General features: G+C 43.0%; 1 protein-coding gene across 1 annotated transcript in view; it reads right to left on the reverse strand.

Moving 5' to 3' along the window:
* ANKRD28 (ankyrin repeat domain 28) overlaps positions 1-27,150 on the reverse strand; it is a 435,540-nt gene that overhangs the window by 163,551 nt on the left and 244,839 nt on the right. Inside the window, exons 7-10 of the mRNA XM_030205533.1 lie at positions 21,759-21,899; positions 5,553-5,664; positions 3,865-3,891; positions 1,637-1,711 (exon numbers count right to left, since the gene is read on the reverse strand). Of these exons, the coding sequence (XP_030061393.1) occupies positions 1,637-1,711; positions 3,865-3,891; positions 5,553-5,664; positions 21,759-21,899 (355 nt within the window). The remainder of the gene's footprint in view (positions 1-1,636; positions 1,712-3,864; positions 3,892-5,552; positions 5,665-21,758; positions 21,900-27,150) is intronic.

A 27,150-nucleotide genomic window follows, 5' to 3' on the forward strand; every position in this document is an offset into this window, starting at 1 on the left:
GGTGAATGCCAGATCAGATGCAAAGCAATCCTCAGTGATTCATGTCATACATGAACAGCATCTTGACATCCTAGGAATAAGTGAAACCTTGTTAGATGAAAGTGGAGTTTTACCACTGGCTGAACTATGCCCAACAGGTTTCAACATCCAACATCAACCAAGACCAGGAAGACAGGGTGGAGGGGTAGCAGTCTTGATCTGTGATACAATCAAACTGCGCAGAATCTTCATCCCCCAGCTAAATGAATCAGAATTTCTCTTAATCCAGCTTGAAGAGGAGAAACCAATCTGGCTGCTCATGGTATACCGATCACCTCATAACAACACATTATCTGTGCAAGAACTCCTAGACCTGATTACTCAAGTGACCCTGAATTACCCTAGGCTGGTGACCATGGGAGATTTCAATCTACACATCGAAACCCCATAGCACCACAGCTGCCTTTCTGGACACAATGACAGCACTAGGATTTACACAGGTGATCAATTCTCCAACAGACGAAAAGGGTTACATACTAGACCTGGTATTCTACAAAGGGGTTGACATCCCAGAATTCTGGGACAACAGTATTTTGAAATAACACCCCTATCATGATCAGACCATTTTCTAATTACATTTTCCCTAAGTGGCCACCTGAAACAAATGGCACCTCCCAGAGTTTGGAAGGAGATCAGAGACAAAAAAAAAAAAAGATGACTGTTCAGAATTTCCTAGAGGCCTTGGACTATCCACATGTGGATGAAAAAGACAACTACAGTGTCAGAACAGATTGACATTTGGAATACACACTTAGCCAAGACCTTAGAAAAAACGGCACCACTAAAAAAGGTCTTATGCAGCACTAACAAACGATCACCTTTACTCCAGAACTTCAGATCCTTAAATGCGAAGGATGGAAACTTTAAAAGAGATGGCGTAAATCTAGCCTGAGTGAAGACGGGTTAAACTGTAGGAAGCATACAACAAAGTACCACCAAGCCTTAACAGCAACCAAAAAACAATATTTCTCTTAATGCATTGCATAGGCTGCCAATTCAATCAAGCTGTGTTCAGTATAGTAAACAGCCTACTGCAACCCCCACAACAGAACCAGCCTGCCCAGTCTAAACCGAACTACAATGATTTTGCTGCATACTTTTGTCAACAAAATCAAAAAGGCAGTAAATAAATCCTAAGAAAGAAAGAAAGAAAATCCATTACAATCCACTAATTCTGTATGGACTAGACAGTGCATTTTTTTCTAGCAAAAAAGGTGCCGGTACTCAAATGCTAGGCCATCCTTCAGAGGTGGGGTGATCACTGAGGGACCCACCCCACAATAGCCAGGCCCCCTGCAACCAGTCACAGAATCTATGACCAGGCAGAATTGGTGTGTAGAACCTGAGCTCTTTCATTAAAACTTGGGGTCCATGGGTCAATTTTAGCAGACAATGGAAAAGGTGCCAGTGCTCAGTACCCCCAAGTACCTCCTCAAAAAAAGCCCTGGAACTAGATGTCATGTGTTATGCTTCACTATAAAGAATACCCATGGCCTCTCTCAAATAGCATCCCACTCTTACATGTCTGACAACTTCTAAGATGTTCCTAAAAAAAAAAAAATAATAATAATAATAATAAAAGCATAACTGAACTTACCGCTAGGTGCAATGGACTTATTGGTGCTCTGTTGTCTGCATCACTCAACATATCACTACTTGATGTTTCCATTAGCTTTAAGGAAAAAAGATTTCGGTAATAATCCAGAAAATATACTTAAAATAAAAATGAATTAAAATATTGCCCCTCCCCATCAAAGTTTTCCCCCTGTTAATAACTTCTGTAGAGCAGAATTATATCTAGCCTCTAGAAAACGAAAGCTCTTAAAATATAACAAATTTGAACACTCTAAGGTAAATTTATTTTATTTTCCTCTGGATTATCAAAAATAAATAATGGTGCAATGGTGTCTATGGAGAAGATTGAACTTAAAATCTGCCTTGGGCGAGTCTTTTCATAAAGGCAGTCAATAAAAATCAATAAATAAGAGGTCTTATTACTGAGATGCACTAACTGATTTAGTACATGCTAAATGCTAAGCAGGCTGGAAGATCGCGTCCTGACAGGAGCAGGAGAGAGAAAACTCCAGCACCAGGCCCCCCCTTAGAGGCTGGGGAGGAGCAGACACAGAGCTTTGAGGCCTCTGGTTTGGCAAGTGGGGGTCACTAAGTCCTGCCAGCAGAAGCCTTCCTCCAGCACTGTTCTCCGTCGCATTGCCTGCCCTGCAGCTGATTTTCCCCTCACGTTGTGCAAGCAGCCGCAGGGCAGGCGATGTGGTGGAGAACAGTGCTAGAGGAACGCTTCTGCTCGCGGAGCTTAGAGACCCCTGCCAGCCAAGGTATGTGGAGTTGCGGAGGGGGAAAGGGAGGTGGGGCAAAATGTGCCCCCACACCCCAATTTTTGTAGTATGGCTGCACAGTGATCTGGGGGGGGGGGGGCGATGGTGGCAGTCCTGGGGGGGGGGGGGCCGGCAGCAGCGGCCCTGCCCCAGGCCCGGCTCAGTCCCTCGACGGGCCTGATGCTAAGAAGCCCATAAATATAAAATGGGGCTTGTTAGCATATACCCCTGGATTCTATATATGATGCCTAAAAACCTGCCTGGAAACCAAAGCATATTTTTTTTTGTTACATTTGTACCCCGCGCTTTCCCACTCATGGCAGGCTCAATGCGGCTTACATAGGGCAATAGAGGGTTAAGTGACTTGCCCAGAATCACAAGGAGCTGCCTGTGCCTGAAGTGGGAATTGAACTCAGTTCCCCAGGACCAAAGTCCACCACCCTAACCACTAGGCCACTCCTCCACTTCTAATCAGCACTGTTAATTGGATGGTAACAAGCAATTATCAGCACTAACTGACATTGAGATTTACGCATACAGCTCACTAAGAGGCATATTTTCAAAGTACTTAACCTTCCAAAGAAACCTATGGAACTTTGAAAGGCTAAGTGCTTTGAAAATATGCCTCTAAGTGTACTCTATAATGTAGTTCACCTAAATTCTAAGTCACATAGTTGAAGGGGAGAGAGCCGGGGCGGGACATGGGCGTTTCTAAAATCCATATTTATTATTATAGAATATACATGATCTGTGCCTAATTTAGGCGTTGGGATTTACATCAAGTAAAACGTGGCATAAATGGCCGTGTGGCGAGGTACTTGGCTTATCACGCAGAAATGTAAGCCTTATTCTATAAAATATAGGCATGCTTTAGAGAATGCACCTAGCTGTATTTTTTTCTGTGTGGAATTTTCAGGTGCCATATACAGAATCTAGCCCTTAGCCCACCTTAGTAAAAGAACCTCTAACAGAGATGCTGATGACCAAAGGCATTTATCAGGTTAACAGCAGCTGTTATCTGGATAAGTGTCCTAGGCAGTTATATCTGTGCATTTACATCAGCACTATGATCTCCGTTATTCATATAGATATCCAGATAACCTTAGTGCAGTAGAAAGGCTGTCCTAAATTTATCTAGGTAACAGATTGAACATCGCAATTACTGTACAGCAGTGGTGTGGTGCTTGCTGCTCTAAACGTATATTCAACACCACTTGCTATTTGGATAGCAGCGCTGAATGTATTCAAATAATTTAAACACAGCAACCAATGTTTAAAAAAAAATGTTGACTGCAGTGTTTAAATATTGGTCTGAGATTTTTTTTCCAAACATTATGCAATATTCATAAAGAATTATTCAGCACTACAGAACCTACCTAACTGACTTTAGGAAGTATTTGATTCTTCTATACTTAAAGCTCTAGACTAAGCATTTTTATTTACAAATATTTATCATTTTTATTATGACAATGAAACTAAGCACACTTACTACATCTAGAGGAGTTTCTCTTGCAATCTGAAATAAAAACATTTTTGCATTGTGAAATTTGAACAATCAATAGCCATTACAAATTTAAAAGGTATTAGAGATCTAAACTCTATTAGGAGTATTAAAATATTGCAAGCCAAAAACGTCTTATAAGGCATAACTTCATAATCATAAAATGCTTGCATCAATGCCTTATTCATCCTCACAGTCATAACTCATCATTGAGCTCTTTTTTGTCTAATCTCTGCTGCCACAATATCACTCTAGGTGAAAGAGGTCTTGCATTTCAAAGAGCTACTTATAGTTTAACATTTGATCCACAATCAAACCCTTCATGTTGCTAATTTCTGTAATGAAAAGCATTAATGTAGATGGCAATCTGAGTAATTTCAGTCTTAAAAAAAATTGGCCATGCAAATTGGCTACCTGCAAATTTCTCACTATACTTCTAGGTAAAAGTATGAACATAGTTCCTAACCTGCTTTAAAGAGGAGTGATACTGAGGAGAAAGCCACAGTTTTGGATATTCATCATAACTATATGCCTTATTTTAGTTTAAAAAAAGTACCATAGACAAAGCAGTTGCAAGCCTTTGTGAATACTTTTCCCTTTGGCAAATTTTCCAAGTGAAAAGTATACACACACATTCACTTTGAAAACTGGAAGACTTGTACAAAGACTATAAGTAAAAAAGCATTCATAGACAAGCAGTTTGAAAATTGGCCTCATAATGCTAAGTAGCAATAGAGAGTTGCAAAACAAAGATTTCCAATCATTTTCTAAAAATCAACAGTCTGAGAAAAAAATAAAAACAGTATTCCATAATACATGATGACATAAAAAGACTAGTGACCCATCCAATCAGCAAGTTATTTGAATCCATGGTGTAACTGATTATAAGATCACTCATTATCCAGGACAGGTTGTCATTTTCCTCATCCTCTAAGGCAAAGAAGCAAACAAAACCTGCCACTAAGTTTATACACGGCACCACACCCTTTCCATGTTTAATCGCACAGCTCTACAATAATTTAAATAGCTCTTTAACAGTGGCCACTGTCAGACTCCTAGGCCACTTGTGTAGCCTGCCAGCAGATCCAGTAAAATAAGGGGAAATGGGACTTGATACACCACCTTTCTGTGGTATTTTGCAACTACATTCAAAGCGGTTTACGTATATACAGGTACTTATTTTGTACCTGGGGCAATAGAGGGTTAAGTGATTTGCCCACAGTCACAAGGAGCCGCAGTGGGAATCGAACCCAGTTCCTCAGGATCAAAGTCCGCTGCACTAACCTAAGCATCTTTGCTTCTACTAGTAATAAGTTAAACTAAAGGATGCACCTCCCCCTCCCCTTTCAGTGAGGTGTGTAAGAATGGCATCTGAAACAGATGTTTGGTATGGTTTGATGATTTCACCTTCGTGAAGTTTATCCCCTAGGCTTAATGACTAGTCTCAGGTAAACTGCAAAAGTACCAGTGATTAAAGTGCTCTGTGCATTTCAAGTACAGAATTGATAGCCCAGCAAATCACTGCAGAACAGGCAAGAGTGGCATCTGAAACAGAGGTTTAGCACAGTATGATGATGTCACTAAGGCTGGAGCTTACCATTTCTAGGCTCAATGATTTTATATCACAAAATATGAACTAAAACAGAATCATATCTTAGCTGCCAGAAAATTCTTACCAATTCAAGACAAAGGCGGTGGCCATAAGCAGCAGAATAATGAACTGCATTGTAACCTTGTTTGTCTCGGATCCCAGGATTTGCATCATTTCTTAGTAAGTATTCCAAGCACCTACATGAAGTTTATCAAAATGTCATTTTTATTAGGTTTTGAATTAGTGTAAGAATTACAGAACATAACTTTCAACAAAATTCAAATGCAAACAATGTCACCTAAAATCTTCCTTCCTTCCCTCCCACTCTGAAGTTTAAAAGAAATTTAAATTAAGTACTACAGGCAGTTGAATTGAACTAACACACTTAGCAGAATAAAGGGAACATAAATAGTAATGCCATAAAATTCCTGGTAGAAAAGGTAGAACCACTTACCTGTAGCAGGCATTCTCCAAGGACAGTAGGATACCAGCCCTTACCAGTCTATTTACTTATTACATTGTAAGCCGCCTGGACAGTCTCTAATAGGCGGGATATCAAGCTAGAAGCTATACAAGTGAGCAGAATTAGTATAAACAAGGGATTCCAGAAGGCTCTATTAAGCACATACAAAAACCTCAAAATCAGTGTGGTTTTGTGGAGCCACCTCAGTTCAATATAAAGCTAATACTAGGCAAAGCCAACATCTAGGGGAATTTGTGAGGGCTGTTATCCCACTGTTTGACAGGTAAACAATGTACCATTTTCTGAGGACAAACAGGATAGTAGTCTGCAAATGTGATCCCTAGTTACAGAAAATGGAAAGAACTCAGGAGACCTTTTACTAAGCCGCATAGGCACCTACATGTGCCAATTCGGAACTACCATCCAGCTACTGCGTGGCCTAGGTGGTAATTTCATTTTTTTACGCATGTCCAGTATGCGCGCCGGACAATTTTCTGCATGTGGTGCTAACCGGGCAGTAATCATCGTGTACAATCACTGATAATTACTGCCCTGTTAACGCATGAGACCTTACCGCTTAGTGAATAGATGGTGGTAAGATCTCAGGCCCAAAACGGATGCACGCCAATTTTTATTTTGCAGCACGTCCATGTCTGGCCCCCCCTGCCCAAAGGCCTTTTTTTGCAGGTGCGCTGAAAATTGGACATGCGCGCATCCAATACAAGTATCTACACTCAGCGCAGGCCATTTTTCAGCACACCTTAGTAAAAGGACCCCACAATGCCAATGGGTAAAATCAATATGATTTTGATGGCAGCAGGCCATTTTTATGACATTTTTTTTAAATGAAGGACCCTATACATTTTTAAAACATGAGCCCTGGGAGGATGAAGGTGGATACTAAACTGCATAAGATTCTACAGGACAGAGTAACCAAATCTAATGATGCGGGGAAAGTCTCCCATCTAAACAATAATGGGATGTGCATGTGTGAACACAAATCCATGTTGCAGTCTTGCTGAACTATTCAGTGAAGATGGCATCAGGTGGGTTATGAGAATGTCATGGCTCTATTATTATGAGCTTTGATATGCCCTTCCAGAGTTGAGCCCACCTGGGGATAAACAAAAAAGATATAATCTATCTAATAAAACAATATATACGTACCAATGGCAATATCAGATTTACTGGGAACAAAAGAAAAGGTCTGGGAGGACTTTTTAAGGACTTTAGTCCTCTGTAGAGATAAAGCTATGGTTCTTTTGCAATCCAGACCGTGTAAAAGCATGTTCAGCACCAGCAAAACTAAAAACATTCTAGGCTAGTTCCTATCGTGCACAGGAGACTAGTGGCTTAGGAACAATGTTTAAAGTCCTGGGACATAGTGGGTAGCGTCAATAAAAACAAGCCTCATGTACACTGAACTAGAGGTGATACAGAGATGGGTTTCAACCATTTGTATTGCTCGCGTGAAGTGGTTTTCTCTGACTGCTGTCTCTTCTAGCAGTTTATTCCACTACTGCCCTGGTCTACTGTATTGTTCAGTGATGCCAGTTGGTTGCTTGGGGCAGATGCAACAGCTAACTAAACGGTATGCCTACACCAGCAGACTTGGTTTCACAGTGCCTCCAGCCTGTGGTATACCACTGTTTCACCAGCAGGCTATATTCCTCACTTTACATAGCCTGATAGTTTGAGTTGTTGTACAATAGAGGAATGTGTGCAAACAGTCACTGTTCTACAGATGCACAAGTCTCCAGTTTTCTAGAATATAGTTTTATTGGTTGCCTGAAAGGTTGATTCTTCCATTTTATTGGAAGATTATATCACTTCCTTCACAATCTGCTATGCCAACCCTTACCTGCCTGATAGTATGTGATTTTTGTTTCTTGTCTTTTTTTGTAATTGATCAACTTAGCTTTGATTTGCTGACATATTTCTATGAAGACTGGTCCTTTTGTATAATAATTATTACAAATCTATATTTCATCTAGGAAGATTATATGTGACCTTATATTTTTGCTTAGGATAGCTTTTAATTTGTTCTTGTATAGTTTTATAAAGATTGCCCAAACAAATTCTATTATAAGAGGAGGAATATATACTAATTTTAATGTTACTGATTTAATTTTAAATATCTATACCTGAATCATTGATTTATAGTGATGACCAGCCTTCTTCTTAGCCCCATAATGTTTCCCGGTGTTTGAAATGCCTAGAGGGGCATTTTTGATATGAAGTCTAAGTCCAAATTGAGACGTTTTGCCAAAAACGTCTCAAGAAAACATCTAGCTCACAGCCATAACTGAATCTGAAAAACATCTAAATTTCTTGTTTGATTATGATTGTGAGCTAGATGTTTTCATGCTCAACACATCCATCTGTAAGTAACATTTTTAGAAAAATAATCCCAGGGAAAAACGTAGGGAGTTCTGTCTGGCAGCATTCCTAGTGAACTGGCCACACAGACATCTCAGCTGTGCAGAGAGGCAACCTAGTGGTCAGTGCGGTAGACTTCACATAAAGGGACCCAGATACAAATCCCATCTAAACCCCTTCATATTGTATGGTGAGCCCTCCAGGAACAGAGAAAACCTACCGTACCCTAAAAGTCGGAACTGCTCTCTGCTGTGTAGTGCCCCCTTCTGACCTAACTTCTTGCTTCCGCAAGGGTGGGGCACAGCAGAGAGCAACTCCAAGTTTGGGTAGGTGGCCTGTGTGAAATGCTGTCGAAGACCTGGGCAAAGAAAGAATTTAAGGTAGGAGTGCCAGACCTGGGGCCAGAGAAGGGGGTTGATGATGCCTCTGTACTGTACTGTGTACAAACTTGGCATCATCAGGAGGCATACTGGCATTGCACATAATCCAGACCCACATAATAATGGGGTATGTACAGGTGGTGTTACACTGTTATTAGGATTTACGCGCAGTGGTGTGCTGGTAAATGTTTAACAACAGGCTCTCTCCCCGGTCCCCCTCTGCGCCCCCCCCCCCCCCAATTGCAGAGCTGGCTATGGCCGGGGAGAGAGCCTGGAGGGGGGGGGGGGGTGGCAATGTATTCCTCCAGGAAAAAAAATTAAATGATCCCAGGTTCCAATCGAATTCATGTTTAATGTGTGATAAAATGCCATAAATAAATATAAACTTTTAATGTTGAGCACCTGATTCTCAAAGTGAATATATTCCAAACACTATAATGAAAATAAAATGATTTTTTTTCTACCTTTGTTGTCTGGTGACTGTTTTCTGATCATGCTGGCCAAGTATCCGATTCTGCTGCTATCTGTCCTCTTTAACTCCATTTCCAGGGCTTCCTTTCCATTTATTCTTTCCTTTCCTACTTTCTTCTTCATTTTCTGGTCCTCAGCTTCTGCCTATTTTCTTCATCCATGTGCAGTTTTTCTCCTCTCTTCCTTTTCCCTCATCTCATCTCCTTCCTCACTCTTCTCTCCCCTCCATCCATGTCCAGCATTTCTTCTCTCTCCCCTCCTCTGCATGCACCCATGTCCAGCAGTGACCCTCCTCTCCCCTGCATGCACCCATGTCCAGCAGTGACCCTCCTTTCCCTTGTCCTCCAGGCTCCATCCACCCATGTCCAGCAGTGACCCTCCTCTCCCCTGCCCTACATGCACCCATGTCCAGCAGTGACCCTCCTCTCCCCTGCCCTGCATGCACCCATGTCCAGCAGTGACCCTCCTTTCCCCTGTCCTCCATCCACCCATGTCCAGTAGTGACCCTCCTCTCCCCTGCCCTGCATGCACCCATGTCCAGCAGTGACCCTCCTCCCCTGTCCTCCAGGCTCCATCCACCCATGTCCAGCAGTGACCCTCATATCCCCTGCCCTACATGCCACCCATGTCCAGCAGTGACCCTCCTTCCCCTGCCCTGCATGTCCTCCATCCACCCATGTCCAGCAGTGACACTCCTCTCCCCTGCCCTGCATGCACCCATGTCCAGCAGTGACCCTCCTTTCCCCTGCATGCACCCATACCCAGTGACCCCCCTCCATCCACCCATGCCCAGCAGCGACTCCCTTTTCCCCCCTGCCACCCCCTCCCGAGTTGTTTGGCGAATTCTCCTCCCTCCCTCCCTCCCGATCCGGTCCCTCACAGACCACTTGTTCTTTGAATTCTTCGGGGCAGGCAGTCTTGCCTGCCTGCTTCCAGCGCTGACTGTCCCCCGCTGCCGATTCATGCTTCAAAATGGCCGCTGAGACTTCAGCAGAAGTCTCACGAGGCCACCTCTGGAAGTCTCGGTGGCTATTTTTAAAGCGCGAACCGGCAGCGGGGGACAGTCAGCGCTGGAAGCGGGCAGACAAGACTGCCTGTCCCGAAGAATTCAAAGAACAAGCGGTCGGTGAGGCGGATCCGGAGGGAGGGAGGAGAGCCAGAGCCAGCTCGCTATTTTCAACTACCGGCTCGCAAGCCGGAAGAAAATTTAACAACCGGCTCTTGCGAGCCGGTGCAAGCTGGCTCCAACACACCACTGTTTACGCGCAAATCTGCTCTATGTTATATTCTATTACACGTGTGTCTAAATTTCATGGCATGCAATTCAAAGAGGGTGTGGCCATGGGAGAGATATGAGTCAGTGGCATTCTCACAAATTAGGTGTGATGTTATAGAATACCTGAATGTGTGTGCCTAGCGTTATATCAAGTTTAAAAACAACAACTCTAAACTATAACTGACTTCAGTTGGGCACCAGCATTTACAACAGCTTTAGGCAAACGTAAATGCTCACACTCAAACTTAGGTGTGAAATGTGCACCATGTTAGTACTCTGTACAGGTCGTTGCATGCAGAACGCCCTTTTACAGAATACTAGCTTAGCACGGATCATCCTGGCACCTAACTTTGGGTGCCATTTATTGAATTTCCACCTAAATGTATATTATGATTAATGGTTTTATAAATTATTCCCTAGTTTGCTGTCAAATTGGTGATACCAGATCATATAAACCATTTCAGTATGTTTTTAATCTCTCATTCGCCTTCTTACTAATTTTTATATATCTTTTCAATATATGTTCAACACTTTCTAATTTATGTCACTTGTAATTATAATTTTATTTAAGTTATATAATGGTTTTAATTAGACATTTATGAACAATTTGTTTAGATTTTATTTAGATATTTTTATAATTTTATTCAGATATGTTTTTGATTGTATTAACATAATTTCTATGTGTATTTACTCATCGAATAGTCTTTATGCCCCTGATGCAGCCCATCCTAGGACGAAACATGGCCATATGAGACACTGGCTTGTAAAACCTGTGTGCAGTAGTGATATAATAAAATAGATGATAGACTGCTCCTCTATCATTATATAGGGTTGGAAAAGGGCCTAGAGAGGGGTTGAAGGGCATCATTACGCTGCTCGATGAGTATAGCAGCCTCCTGGATCTTATCGTCAAAGAAATTCTCTCCAGAGCATGGAATGCCGGCAAACTTGTCGTGCACATCACATTTCAAGCCAGTGGCCCTCAGCCAGGCAAGTCTGTGGGCACCAATACTCATGGCAGAAGCTCTTCTTATGATATCAAAAATATCATAGATCATACTAAAGGTCCTGCCTGAAATGAAGGACTGCTTTATACAGCAGCTGGTTCGGGAACCAACAAGGAGAACAATTCTAGACCTAGTCCTTAGTGGTGCACTTGATCTGGTACAGGAGGCAATGTTGCTGGCTCCATTTGATAACAGTGATAATAACAATCAGATTTGATAAAATATCTGGAGCAAATACACACAGGAAATCCAATACATGAGCACTTAACTTTCAAAAAGGAGACTATGATAAAATGAGGAGAACAGTAAACAAAACAACAACTTAATGTAGTTTGTTCAGTGTTAGTGACTGTTATTAGGTTTAATGATTGGAGAGTGATCTTTTGTACTGTTGAAGGATGGCCAGATTTATCAATAAAAATTATAAATTTCAAAAAACAAAACAAAACAAAACAAAACAACAACTTACAGAAGCTGCAAAGGTCAAAAACTTACATCAGATAAGAATGTTATTCAAAAATATCTGGAAGCCCAGACTAGATACATTCCAAGTATTATAAAAGGTGGAAGGAAAGCCAAACAGCAGCCAGTATGGTTAAAAAGCAAGGTGAAGGAAGCTATTAGAGCTAAAAGAACAACCTTCAGAAAATAGAAGAAGGATCAAACTGAAGATAACAGAAAACAGCATAAAGAATGGCACATCAAAAGCACAGCGCTAATAAAGGCAAAGAGAGATTTTGAAAAGAAGATTGCGTTGGAGGCAAAACAAACACGCATAATAAACACTTTTTTAGGTATACTAGAAGGAAGAAGCTGGTAAAAGAATTGGTTGGACTGCTAGATGACTGAGGGGTAAAGGGAGTACTCGGGGAAGACAATGCCATAGACTAATGGATTTTTGCTTCGGTCTTCACGGAGGAAGATGCCAGAAATGGTACCAGAAATGGTAGCAAATGCTGATGAGTCAGAGAAACGGAAACAAATCTCTGTAAACCTGTAGACGCAATTGGGCAATTTGATAAATTAAAAAGTAGCAAATCACCTGGGTCTGATGGTATACATCCCAGAATACTGATAAAATTGAAAAATGAACTTGAAGAGCTATTGTTAAGTAATGTGTAATGCTAATTTTTTTAAAAAATGGTTCTGGGGTGATCTGGGAAATTATAGACCCGTGAGCCCGACATTGGTGCCAGGCAAAATGGTAGAGACTATTATAAAGAACAAAACTACTGAGCATATACACAGGCATGGATTAATGAGACAAAGTCAACATGAATTTAGTAAAAGGAATCTTGCCTCACCAACCTAATACATTTCTTTGAAGGGGTGAATAAACATGTGATATGAGCCGGTCGATATTGCGTATCTGGATTTTCAAAAGACATTTCACAAAGTACCTCATGAATGACTCCTGAGGAAATCAGAAAGTCATGGAGTAGGAGGAAGTGTTCTACTGAGGATTAAGAATTGGTTCAACGATAGAAAACAGAGTAGGATTAAATGGTCAGTATTCTCAATGGAGAAGGGTAGAGAGTGGAGTTCCTCAGGGGTCTGTGCTGGGACTGCTTTTTAACATATTTATAAATGATCTAGAGATGGGAATAACTAGTAAGGTAATTACATTTCCCAATGCTACAAAGTTATTCGAAGTTGTTAAATCACAAGAGGATTGTAACAAATTGCAAGAGGACCTTACAAGACTGGGAGAATGGGCATCCAAATGGCAGATGACAGTTAATTTGAGCAAGTGCAAAAGAGGAACCACAACTATATCTATATGATGCAAGGTTCCACACTAGGGGTCACTGCCCAGGAAAAAAACCTAGGTGTCATTGTTGATGATACGTTGAAACCCTCTGCTCACTGTGCAGTGGCGGCTAAGAAAGCAAATAAGTACATAAGTAATGCCACACTGGGAAAAGACCAAGGGTCCATCGAGCCCAGCATCCTGTCCACGTCAGCAGCCAATCCAGGCCAAGGGCACCTGGCAAGCTTCCCAAACGTACAAACATTCTATACATGTTATTCCCGTAATTGTGGATTTTTCCCAAGTCCATTTAGTAGCGGTTTATGGACTTGTCCTTTAGGAAAGCGTCTAACCCCCTTTTAAACTCTGCCAAGCTAACCGCCTTCACCACGTTCTCCGGCAACGAATTCCAGAGTTTAATTACGCGTTGGGTGAAGAAAGATTTTCTCCGATTTGTTTTAAATTTACTAAACTGTAGTTTAATCACATGTCCCCTAGTCCTAGTATTTTTGGAAAGCGTGAACAGATGCTTCACATCTACCTGTTCTACTCCACTCATTATTTTATATACCTCTAACATGTCTCCCCTCAGCCGTCTCTTCTCCAAGCTGAAAAGCCCTAGCCTCCTTAGTCTTTCTTCATAGGGAAGTCGTCCCATCCCCGCTATCATTTTAGTCGCCCTTCGCTGCACCTTTTCCAATTCCATTATATCTTTCTTGAGATGCGGCGACCAGAATGTTAGGAGTTATTAGGAAAGGAATGAAAAGTAAAAACTGAAAATATCTGCCTCGACCGCACCTCAAATATTTTGTGCAATTCTGGTCACCACATCTCATAAAAGATATAGTGGAATTAGAAAAGGTACGGAGAAGAGCAACAAAAATGATAAATGGGATAGTACAACTTCCCTATGAGGCTAGGACTCTTCAGAGACAGCTAAGGGGAGATATGATAGAGGTCTATAAAATACTAAGTAGAGTGGAACGGATAGATGTGAATTGCTTGTTTACGCTTTGCAAAAATACAAGGATAGGGGGCATGCAATAAAGCTACTAAATTGTAAATTTAAAACAAATCTGAGAAAATATCACAACATGTAATTAAACTGTAGAATCCATTGCCAGAGAATGTGGTAAAAGCAGTTAGCTTAGCAGAGTTTAAAACAGATTTGGATAATTTCCTAAAAGAAAAATCCATAAGCCATTATTAAGATGGACTTGGGAATATCCACTGCATATTTGTAGGATAAGCAGCAAAAAGTCTGTTTTACTCATTTGGGATCTTGCCAGGTACTTGTGACCTGGATTGGCCACTGTTGGAAACAGGATACTGGGCTTGATGGACCTTTGGTCTACTCCAATTTTGCAATGCTTATGTTCTTAAACTATGCAATTTTCAAACTCCTTCCCTTTGGCTACTAGCCTGTGGAGGTTTTTGGTCTTCTTCCTAGGGAGAGTGTCAGCAAACTTCACTATACTGCACATTATGTTGCATAAGTGCATGCCCATAAAGAGCTGGTGGAATGGTATGCGAGACCTGAACATAGCACTCTGAAAAAATTTCATCCCAAATAATTCCAATGTCCTAGCATCTCTCCCAGGGGGCACCGATGAGTGATCTTGGAATTCTTGGCTCTTATGAGAATGGATTTGACCAATATAGAATGGTGAGGAAACTGTTGCTTCTTCAATTTTGGAGCTTTTTAGACTCTATAGAGTCAACCTTCTTGTAGAGACAGAAAAGGGGGAACCTACATTCTCATCTGAACTTCCTTCAGGATTCTGTGAACAGGCACTGTCACAGCCTCCTTTGATAGGTCGAGGAATTGGATGTTATCCCTGGGTCCCTCCTCTGTCTCTAACTTAAATGAAATGTCACGAGCCATCTCCCTCATGAAACCAATTAACAAGTTTCCTTTGTTGGAGATTTACATCTCTTGTGAGGTGGGGAGGGATCTGAAGAAAAGCCCAGTAACCTCTTCTAGCTCTTCCTCAGAATCCCAAAAATATCCAGGGTCAGAATCACTAAGATACTCCACAGATATTTTGGTTTCTACCAGTCTCAAACTACTGACACAAATGCCAGGCCTTGACAGGGAGTGCTGAGAAACTAAGGATTCCCAATGTCTGGGAACGCTTCCTCCCCGATGCACTAGAAACAAACACTAGGGTGGATAAAATTGACTTTCAAGCCACTTCGATGCCTTGGTTTTGCACAAAGGAGTGTCCCATATTCACTTCAAACTTCTGCATGAGCTACTCTTTGGCCTCAACAGAGGTGGGGGTGTCACATTAGGGGTACCCACATCCTCCTGAGTTACTTGGGATATATTACAACCAGTGTCTTGGGTCTTCAGACTGTCATATCCTCTCCGATGCCACAAAGGAAAAGTGGTCCTCATGTCATAAACCTCTTGGTGCCTCAATGCTCTCAGTGTTGTGCTCTAAAGAGAGATGATGTTGAGACAACCTAAACTCCACTGGACTGAGCATCAATGAAGATGAGAATGCATCCTTCATCTTTGTCAGGCAGGAATTAGAAGATGACTGAGCACAGACTGTCATATCCTCTCCGATGCCACAAAGGAAAAGTGGTCCTCATGTCATAAACCTCTTGGTGCCTCAATGCTCTCAGTGTTGTGCTCTAAAGAGGGATGATGTTGAGACAACCTAAACTCCACTGGACTGGCATCAATGAAGATGAGAATGCATCCTTCATCTTTGTCAGGCAGGAATTAGAAGATGACTGAGCACTGATAAAAGGCCATCAGGATCAATGTAGAAGATGATAGACACATTCTCAATGTTGATACATCCCCTGTGTCCTATGCAGCTCCAGAACCCACTGAGGCCAATGCTGTTGTCGATGGACCAGTCTTATCAGCGCTGAAAAGCTTTTCCTTCTGTATTTCCCTACCATGAATCCTCTTTTTGAGATCTAGGAATATAGCATACAATGAAAGAGGTCATATTTGGGTTCCCAGTCACTGCAGGCACCAATTGTGAGTATCTATTATGGATATGGTCCTGATGCACCAGGTGCACTTCTTGAAGCTGCTGGTATTCTTCTTAGACATGTCATCTGGAGAAATAGCTGCAATAAAATTAAATTCACCAGATGGAAGCCCAATGCCTAAAAAAAGGACTACACTGGGCTAACGATTTAAAAAGAATTAAAAAAAAAAAAAAACAACCTTGTAAGATGCTGGTAAAACCTACCCAGGGACTTAATGGGGATGGGGGGGGGGGGGGGGGGGTGGAAGACTGCACAACAGCGACAGGACTCACACAGTGAAAAAAGCAAAACAAACAAAAATCACTGGAAAAAGGCTTGATGAGGTGGACGTGACCTGAAACATATTTGTTAGGCTCCGTGGATAACTGAAGACTGAGGGGGTCTGAAAAGTGCTGCTGCCTGCTGGAAAACTAGAAAAAAACATTTTGGGATGAGATTTGTTGACCATCTCATCAGAAATAGTAAAGTTACAGAAGCAAAGTCAGAATTGACTAAACGTAGAATGGAGGAGGAAATCATGAGGAGGACTAGCCTAATGGTTAGTGCAGCAGGCTTTGATTCTGACGATCTGGGTTCAATTCCCACTGCAGCTCCTTGTGACCTGGGCAAGTCACTTAACCCTCCATTGCTCCAGGTAAAAAAACCCCCCAAAAAACCCAACTTAGATTGTGAGCCCTCTAGGGACAAATTACATGCATATAATGTGTACAGCACTGCGTACATGTAGTAGTGCTACAGAAATGATTAGTAGTAGTAGTAGTAGTAGTAGAAATAATCCTACTTGATTTACAACTATTTTGCATTCCATCATAGATCATCCCTTAGCAAAGGTGATTAAATATTAGCTATCTCAAAATAGGAATATACTAGAATTCCTCCAAATTGTGACAGGAAAGCTTTCCTTAAAATCATTCTGTAGTGAAACACTACAGGTTTGTAGCAAAATGCCACCTTCAAATTTAAACACTTTTCCATTTTTTTTAATAACCATAATGTCATTACACTCTCATAACCTTTCTTCTCAATTCACTTCACTGGCTCCCTATCCATTTCTGCATGCAGTTCAAATTTCTCTTGTTGATATTAAGGGATTCAGTCTGGTGTATCAGCATCATAAAATAGTGCTTTTCACTGATGACATCTTATTGTATGTTGAGAACCCTAGACTGACTCTCCAATAATATTGCAAGAGTTCTAGGAGTTTGGCCTTGTAGCTGAGTTTAAAGTCAATCTTGACAAAACTGAATTAATGGGTGTTACTACTGCCCAGGATGAACAGACACTGCTGCAACAATGTTGTAGGCAACTATGGGTATTCGATATTTTAGAGTGCAGATTACCAATTAAAGCAACTGTATTCCCATAAGTATTTTAAGATTTTCCAATATGAATGGATTTAGCTAAGTGAAAAGTGACTGGTTTTCATGGTGGGAGTGCATTGAAGATATCAAAATGAATGCTCTCCCCAGGTTTCTGTTTTTTTTATTTCAAACTTTACCCCTGGAGATACCAAAGTGGGGATTACTTACCAGCTTATTTTCGAAAGAGACGGACGCCCATCTTCTGACACAAATCGGGAGATGGACGTCCGTCTCAAAAACAGGTATAATCGAAAGCTGAATTTGGACGGCCCCAACTGCTTTCCGTCACGGGGACGGGCGAAATTCTCGGGGGCGTGGCCGAACGGTTGCGAAGGCGGGACAGGGGCGTTCCGGGGCGTGGTTAACAGATGGACCTCTGCGCTTGATAATGGAAAGAAGCCCCCGACGAGCATTTAGTCCACACAAAGTTGGTCCTGTTTTTTTCACGACCAAGCTTCCAAAAGTGCCCAAACTGACCAGATGACCACCGGAGGGAATCGGGGATGATCTCCCCTGTCTCCCCCATTGGTCACTAACCCCCTCCCACCCTAAAAAACAAACTGTTTAAATATTTTTTCCAGCCTCAAATACCATACCTAGCTCCATGACAGCAGTATGCAGGTCCCCCCGAGCAATTTTAGTTTAGTTGGTGCTGCGCGGGACCCATGCAGAGAGCAAAAATCAGAAGAAAAAAAAAAACATGCAAGTGCAGTCAGGGACGTCCAAATTAAAACAATAGTAATAGGGGGATTCAAACCAGCCACCTTCTGATTACAAGACTTGTGCTTTAACCACTACACCACTTATTCAGCTGTTTAGACCTCCTTCCCTTTCCATTAAGTCCCTCCAAGTTTCTGTCAGCCAATCACAGCTCGTTTAGCTGACACCAATGTCAGGTAAATGAGCTGTGATTGGCTGACAGAAACTTTGAGGGACTTAATGGAAAGGGAAGGAACATCTAAGCAACTGAATAAGTGGTGTAGTGGTTAGAGCACAAGTCTTGTAATCAGAAGGTGGCTGGTTCGAATCCCCCTATTACTATTGTTTTAATTTGGACGTCCCTGACTGCATTTGCATGTTTTGTTTTTTGGACGTCCCTGACTGCACTTGCATGTTTTTTTTTTCTTCCGATTTTTGCTCTCTGCATGGGTCCCGCGCAGCACCAACTAAACTAAAATTGCTCCAGGGACCTGCATACTGCTGTCATGGAGCTAGGTATGATATTTGAGGCTGGCATAGAGGCATCTCAGGGGGACCAGTGCACTACGAATGCTGGCCCCTCCCACGACCAAATGGCTTGGATTAGGTCCGTTTTTGAGATGGCCGGCAGCGGTTTCGATTATTGCTGAAAACCGCGGACGGCCATCTCTAGGTCCAGCGATCTCACCATTTGTGTCGTCTATCTCTAGAGTTGACACAAATAATAGGATTTCAGCGGGCCGAACCGTATAATCCAAACCAAAGATGGACGGCCATCTCGTTTCGATTTTACAGTTGGCTCCGCCTCTTCGCGGAGCAGTCTCCAGAGATGGACGTTTTTACACATGGGCGTTCGTGTTCCATTATGCCCCTCTTAATCTCCAATGAGACAGTAATACTTTCATGTGGGGTGGAAAATCTCCAACTGTTGTAGCAGTGTGTGGAATTTGGGGGTAGGGCTGGTCCCGATGTGTTATATTATTGGGCAGCCCAATTATGGCAGCTACTAGATTGTGAAATTAATCCAGATATAGCAGGAGTGATGCTGGAGCAAGGTGACTTTTTGTTATTCTCATTGAGACATCTACTGTGGATTTCTAGTCTCTCAATGTAGTATTTGCATTGAGTTTTCAATCCTTTTATGAAACATTTGTTAGAGATTTGTGGAGAAGTTAGAACTAGGTTTGAGAAGAGGTCTCCAGTGCCCTCTTAGCTCCTATTAGATATGAACCCACTTTTTGGGCTGGGTGGGAAGGGAAAGGGTTGATTCATTTTGGGCAATTGCTGGATGTGGGGGAAATATTTACTTTTGAAGAATTTAAGAACACCCATAATTTTACTACTACGGATCTCTTTCCTTATTTGCAAGTCAAATGTTTTATGAGTTCTCAGGGTTGGTTGAGGGATGACCTGGAGGAGAGGGAGCATCTTGAGAACTTGTGGGTGGCTCAGGGGAAACTAAAAGGTCCTATTTCAATTAACTAATAATATCTTAGTGAGAAAGAATTTAAGAAATATAAATTTATGGGAAGGAGATATGGAAGACAGTATTTCATGAAGTCAAAAAAGCCTCTATTTATTTATTAAGGAAAATGAATAAAAAATTGTCACTCATTAGTATTACACAACAGTCAAACTGAAAGCTATGTTTCCAACTAGTGCTACTGATATTTTTTGGAGGTGTTTACAAGAGCAAGGGTCATATTATCATAGTCGGTGGACTTAGGGAAAGTGCAGGCTTACTGGGCTGATGTAACTAAACTAATGGAACGAAGTCTAAGAACTAACTTCTCTTGACCCAAAAGTATGTTTGTTGGGACTGAGTAAAAAGAGGGGATCCAAATGGCAAGTGAGATTTAAACAAATGTGAATGGCAGCAGCTAAATGTGAGATTGCTCCCACTTGGCAGCTATCTAGTGGACCTACGATACTGGACATGAGAGTGCGAGACATTTTCATCACCCTTCTCTGTACCTTTTCTAATTCCACTATATTTTTTTTGAGATGTGGTGACCAGAATTACACACAGTAGTTGAGGTGTTGGAATAAAAATCGATACAAAAAAAGAAAAACCAAAGAAATACATTTCTCTTGCTGACTTCCAAGTAATTTCATTCTGCAGGTCCTCAGTATCTTCCCTCTCTTGTCTCTGCTTACACCCCTCCTTGGGAATGCCGCTTAAGAGGTAAGTTGCTCTTCTTTGTGCCTTCTCCTCCACTACCAATTCTAGACTCTGTTTCCTCCACCTTGCTGAGTCATATGCCTGAAACAGAAATCCAGGCTAAAAGCCCACCTTTTGAGGTTGCTTTTAAATCTTAACCCCGTATTTGCCTGTTTAATACCAATGTTTTAATCATTCCCATAATAAATGAATGAAACCCCCTTAATCTCTTTCTAGTCTAGCTTGAATAGATTTGAGCTCTGTTGAGCTGATATTCTCTCTGTGTGTAGTGCTGCATACATCTAGTAGCACTACAGAAATAAATAGTAGTAATAATATTTGTCTGCAAACTAGCACAGGGACAGGAATGGCCAAGCAGGAAAAAGGAGTACCTCTGTATAAATCACTGGTAAAACCTTATTTGGAGTATTTTGTACAATTCTGGAGACCATATCTTCAAAATGATATTAACAGGATAGAGCTGGTCTGGAAGGTGGCTACTAAAATGGTCAGTGATATTTGTGATAAAGCATCGAGGGACAGACAAAAATTTCAATATGTATACTTTGGAAGAAAGGTGGGAGAGGGGAGGTATGAGACATTTAAATACCTCTATGGTATAAATGCAGAGGCGGTAGACCTCTTCTGATTGAAAAGAAGATCTGGAACAAGAATTGATAGTAATGCGCACAGACTTGGGAGTGATCTAAAGGAATATTTCTTTATGGAAAGCATGGTGGATGCATTTAACAACTTCCCAGTGGAGGTGGAGGAGAGAATCGTTTTTAATTCAAGAAAGCATGGGAGAAGCACAGAGAATCTCTGAAAGAGAGGAAGGGATTGCAGAGCCAAGTAGTTGGTAAGGATGGGCAGACTGGATAGTCTTTATCTGCCATCATTTACTATGATTCTATAGTTGGGACCAAGGGTCAATTTTAGCAGGAAATGGAAAAGGTACCAGTTATTCAGCACTGGCAACTATCTCCTAAAAAAAGTTCTGATAGTCAACAAAAGGTCTGATTTTTTAAAATAATGTCTTCTACGAGAAGATGCTGACAAAAATATTATAGTACCAATACTTGACAGATACCTGGAGAATTGCAATTGGAAAACCTGCATATCAAGAACTCAGTTATTTCACCAGTGCAATGATACATGAAGATCAGAACTCTGGCAAGCTAAAGACTATCTTATGTTGCATTTTTCTGTGAGATAATCTCAATAGAAGAACATAAAATAAAATAGTACACCCAGTTAAACTAATCTGCAGAATTAAAGACAAAAAATACATGAATTTAAATATCAAATTGGAGAATACATTGGACGTACTTGCCATCAGTGTCTGATGCAGCTGCATAATGCATAGGGGAGCAGCCTCTCTCATCAAGGTCATTTACACTAGCCCCAGATCCCACAAGGGCAAATAGGCACTGATAATTACAATTGGCAGCAGCATAGTGCAGTGGAGTTCTGTATTGTGTTGATAAAAAGAGAAAACAGTTCTTACATTACTGTACTACATCATCATAAATTGATTTTTTTGTAAATTATCCCTCAGATTCTATATAGCACGACTTAAGTTGTGCACACAAAAGCAGTCATATTTTGTATTTGCGCACACAACTTAATTAGTTAACAAGCCAATCAGCGCTGATAATTACCAGTTAAGCAATTGACACTAATTTCCATTAATTACAATTTACATGCAGAACTAAGTGCATTCTATAACGTGATGCACGTAAATTCTAAGTTGCATAGTTGAAAAGGGGGCATGGCCATGGGCATTTCTAAAATCTATGTGTGTTATAGTGAATTCCTTCAAAAAGGCGGTAAATAAATCCTAATAAATAAATACACCCAGTTCGCTCCTAATTTAGGCATCAGGATTTATACCAAGTTTTATTTGGCATAACTGCCCTGCATAAATGGACACTCGGCATATTCTATAAACTGTGCAGAAAAGCGAAGTTACTTACCTGTAGCAGATATTCTCCGAGGACAGCAGGCTGATTGTTCTCACATGTGGGTGACGTCCACGGCAGCCCCAGGTCCGGAAAATCTTCCTAGCAACAAAAGTTGATAAAGCCTTCGAGCGTGCGGGTGCGCGCACCGTGCATGTGCAGCCATCTTCCTGCCCGTCGCACGAGAGTCCCGCTTCAGTCAACTTATGAAGCAAAACAAAGAAACAAACAACTCCAAAGGGGAAGCGGGCGGGTTGGTGAGAACAATCAGCCTGCTGTCCTCGGAGAATACCTGCTAAAGGTAAGTAACTTCGCTTTCTCCGAGGACAAGCAGGCTGCTTGTTCTCATATGTGGGTATCCCTAGCCCCCAGGCTTACTCAAAACAACAAACAAGGTCAATAGTGCCTCGCAACGGCGAGGACATAAAAAAGATTGACCTACGAAGAAACATCTGAGAGTGCAGCCTGGAACAGAATAAAAATGGGCCTAGGGGGGTGGAGTTGGATTCTAAAGCCCAAACAGATTCTGCAGCACCGACTGCCCAAACCGACTGTCGCGTCGGCTATCCTGCTGAAGGCAGTAATGAGATGTGAATGTGTGGACTGATGACCACGTCGCAGCCTTACAAATCTCTTCGATAGTGGCTGACTTCAAGTGGGCCACTGACACTGTCATGGCTCTAACACTATGAGCCGTGACATGACCCTCAAGAGTTAGCCCAGCTTGGGCATAAGTGAAGGAAATGCAATCTGCTAGCCAACTGGAAATGGTGCGTTTCCCGACAGCCACTCCCCTTTTGTTGGGGTCGAAAGAAACAAACATTTGGGCGGACTGTCTGAAGGGGCTTGTCCGCTCCACATAGAAGGGCAATGCTCTCTTGCAGTCCAATGTATGCAACTGACGTTTAACAGGGCGGGTATGAGGATGGGTAAAGAATGTTGGCAAGACAATTGACTGGTTCAGATGGAACTCAGACACCACCTTTGGCAAGAACTTAGGGTGAGTGCGGAGGACTACTCTGCTATAGCATGGTCATTACTCCGTCCTCAAACTCCTCGACCTATCCGCCGCTTTTGACACTGTGAATCACAACCTACTTCTCGACACACTGTCCTCTTTTGGGTTCCAGGGCTCCATCCTCTCCTGGTTCTCCTCTTATCTCTCCCATTGCACCTTCAGAGTTCACTCTCATGGTTCGTCCTCCACCCCTATCCCGCTCTCTGTTGGAGTCCCTCAGGGATCTGTCCTTGGACCCCTTCTTTTTTCAATCTACACCTCTTCCCTGGGCTCCCTGATCTCATCTCATGGCTTCCACTATCATCTGTATGCTGACGACACATCATCTGTATGCTTTATCTCTCCACACCAGACATCACTGCGGAAACCCAGGCCAAAGTATCGGCCTGCTTATCCGACATTGCTGCCTGGATGTCCAACCGCCACCTGAAACTGAACATGGCCAAGACCGAACTTCTTGTCTTCCCACCCAAACCCACTTCTCCTCTCCCTCCACTCTCTATCTCAGTTGATAACACCCTCATCGTCCCCGTCTCATCTGCCCGCAACCTCGGTGTCATCTTCGACTCCTCCCTCTCCTTCTCTGCGCATATCCAGCAGATAGCCAAGACCTGTCGCTTCTTCCTCTATAACATTAGCAAAATTTGCCCTTTCCTCTCTGAGCACACCACCCAAACTCTCATCCACTCTCTCATTACCTCTCACCTTGACTACTGCAACCTACTCCTCACTGGTCTCCCACTTAGCCATCTATCCCCCCCTTCAGTCCGTTCAGAACTCTGCTGCACGTCTTATCTTCCGCCTGGACCGATATACTCATATCACCCCTCTCCTCAAGTCACTTCACTGGTTTCCAATCAGGTACCGCATACAGTCCAAGCTTCTGCTACTAACCTACAAATACACTCGATCTGCATCCCCTCCTTACCTCTCAACCCTCATCTCCCCTTACGTTCCTACCCGTAACCTCCGCTCTCAAGACAAATCCCTCCTTTCAGTACCCTTCTCCACCACCGCCAACTCCAGGCTCCGCTCTTTCTGCCTCGCCTCACCCCATGCGTGGAACAAACTCCCTGAGCCCATACGCCAGGCCCCCTCCCTGCCCATCTTCAAATCATTGCTCAAAACCCACCTCTTCAATGTCGCCTTCAGCACCTAATCACTACACCTCTACTCAGGAAATCTAGACTGCCCCAACTTGACATTTCGTCCTTTAGATTGTAAGCTCTTTTGAGCAGGGACCGTCCTTCCTTGTTAATTTGTACAGCGCTGCGTAACCCTAGTAGCACTCTAGAAATGTTAAGTAGTAGTAGTAGTAGTACTATGATGAAATTTAGTATAAGGAGCATGGGCTACCAAGGCTTGAACCTCACTGACTCTACAAGCTGAAGTAACAGCCACCAAGAAAATGACCTTCCAGGTCAAGTACTTCAGATGGCAGGAATTCAGTGGCTCAAAAGGAGGTTTCATCAGCTGGGTGAGAACGACGTTGAGATCCCATGACACTGTAGGAGGTTTGACAGGGGGCTTTGACAAAAGCAAACCTCTCATAAATCTAACAACTAAAGGCTGTCCAGAGATAGGCTTACCCTCCACACGATAATGAAAAACACTAATAGCACTAAGATGAACTCTTACGGAGTTGGTCTTAAGACCAGACTCTGACAAGTGTAGAAGGTATTCAAGCAGGGTCTGTGTAGGACAAGAGCGAGGATCTAGGGCCTTGCTGTCACACCAGACAGCAAACCTCCTCCATTTGAAAGAGTAACACCTCTTTGTGGAATCTTTCCTGGAAGCAAGACTCCGGAGACACACTCAGAAATACCCAATGAGGCGAAATCTACGCTCTCAATATCCAGGCCGTGACAGCCAGAGACTGGAGGTTGGGATGCAGAAGTGCCCACTCGTTCTGAGTGATGAGGGTTGGAAAACACTCCAATCTCCATAGTTCTTCGGAGGATAACTCTAGAAGAAGAGGGAACCAAATCTGACGCGGCCAGAAGGGAGCAATCAGAATCATGGTTCCGCAGTCTTGCCTGAGTTTCAGCAAAGTCTTCCCTACTAGAGGTATGGGAGGATACGCATACAGAAGGCCTGACCCCCAATGTAGGAGAAAGGCATCTGAGGCTAGCCTGTCGTGGGCCTGAAGTCTGGAACAGAACTGAGGGACCTTGTGATTGATCTGAGTGGCAAAGAGATCCACCGAGGGGGTGCCCCACACTTGGAAGATCTTGAGGACAACTGTCCTGTTGAGAGATCACTCGTGAAGTTGCATTATCCTGCTCAACCTGTCGGCCAGACTGTTGTTTACGCCTGCCAGATATGTGGCCTGGAGAAACATGCCATGACGGCGGGCCCAAAGCCACATCTGGACGGCTTCCCAACACAGGGGGCGAGATCCCCCTGCTTGCTGACATAGTACATGGCAACCTGGCTGTCTGTCTGAATTTGGATAATTTGATTGGACAGCCAATCTCTGAAAGCCTTTAGAGCGTTCCAGATCACTCGCAACTCCAGGAGATTGATCTGAAGACCTGTTTCCTGAAGGGACCAAGCTCCCTGAGTGTGGAGCCCATCTACATGAGCTCCCCACCCTAGGAAAGATGCATCCGTAGTCAGCACTTTTTGAGGCTGAGGAATTTGGAAGGGACGTCCCAAGATCAAATTGGAGCGAATTGTCCACCATATCAGGGAATTGTGAAAAGCGGTGGACAACTGGACTGCATCCTCTAGATCCCCAGCAGCTTGATACCACTGGGAAGCTAGGGTCCATTGAGCTGATTTCATGTGAAGAGGGGCCATGGGAGTAACATGAACTGCGGAGGCCATATGGCCCAGAAGTCTCAACATCTGCCGAGCTGTGATCTGCTGAGACGCTCTGGCCAAGGAAACCAGCGACAGAAGATTGTCTGCCCTTGCTTCGGGAAGGTAGGCATGAGCTGTCTGCGAGTCCAGCAGGGCTCCTATGAACTCTAGTCTCTGAACTGGAAGAAGGTGGGACTTTGGGTAATTTATGGCAAACCCCAGTAGCTCCAGGAGTTGAATAGTCATCTGCATGTACTGTAGAGCTCCTGTCTCCGAGGTGTTCTTTACCAGCCAATCGTCGAGATAAGGGAACACATGCACTCCCAGCCTGCGTAGAGACGCTGCAACGACCGCCAGGCATTTGGTGAACACCCGGGGGGCGCAGAGGCGAGCCCAAAAAGCAGTACACAATACTGAAAGTGCTGTGTTCCCAGACGGAATCCAAGATACTACCTGTGAGCTGGCAGTATCAGGATGTGTGTATAAGCATCCTTTAAGTCCAGGGAGAATAGCCAGTTGTTTCTCTGAATCATGGGAAGAAGGGTGTCCAGGGAAAGCATCCTGAACTTTTCTCAAATCAGATATTAGTTCAGGGCCCTTAGGTCTAGGATGGGACGCATCCCCCGTTTTCTTTTGCACAAGGAAGTACCTGGAAAAGAATCCCAGCCCTTTTTGCCCCGGTGGCACGGGCTCGACCGCATTGGCGTTGAGAAGAGCGGAGAGTTCCTCTGAAAATACCTGCCTGTGCTGGAAGCTGAAGGACTGAGCTCCCGGTGGGCAATTTGGAGGTTCAGATATCAAATTGAGGGAGTATCCCCGCCGAACTATTTGAAGAACCCACCGATCGGAGGTTACAAGAGGCCACCTTTGGTGAAAAAATTTTAACCTCCCCCCGACCGGTAGATCGTCCTGGATGGACACTTTTATTGCGGCTATG

This window comes from Microcaecilia unicolor, chromosome 1 (genome assembly GCF_901765095.1).
Source record: "Microcaecilia unicolor chromosome 1, aMicUni1.1, whole genome shotgun sequence".
Classification (NCBI taxonomy): domain Eukaryota; kingdom Metazoa; phylum Chordata; class Amphibia; order Gymnophiona; family Siphonopidae; genus Microcaecilia; species Microcaecilia unicolor.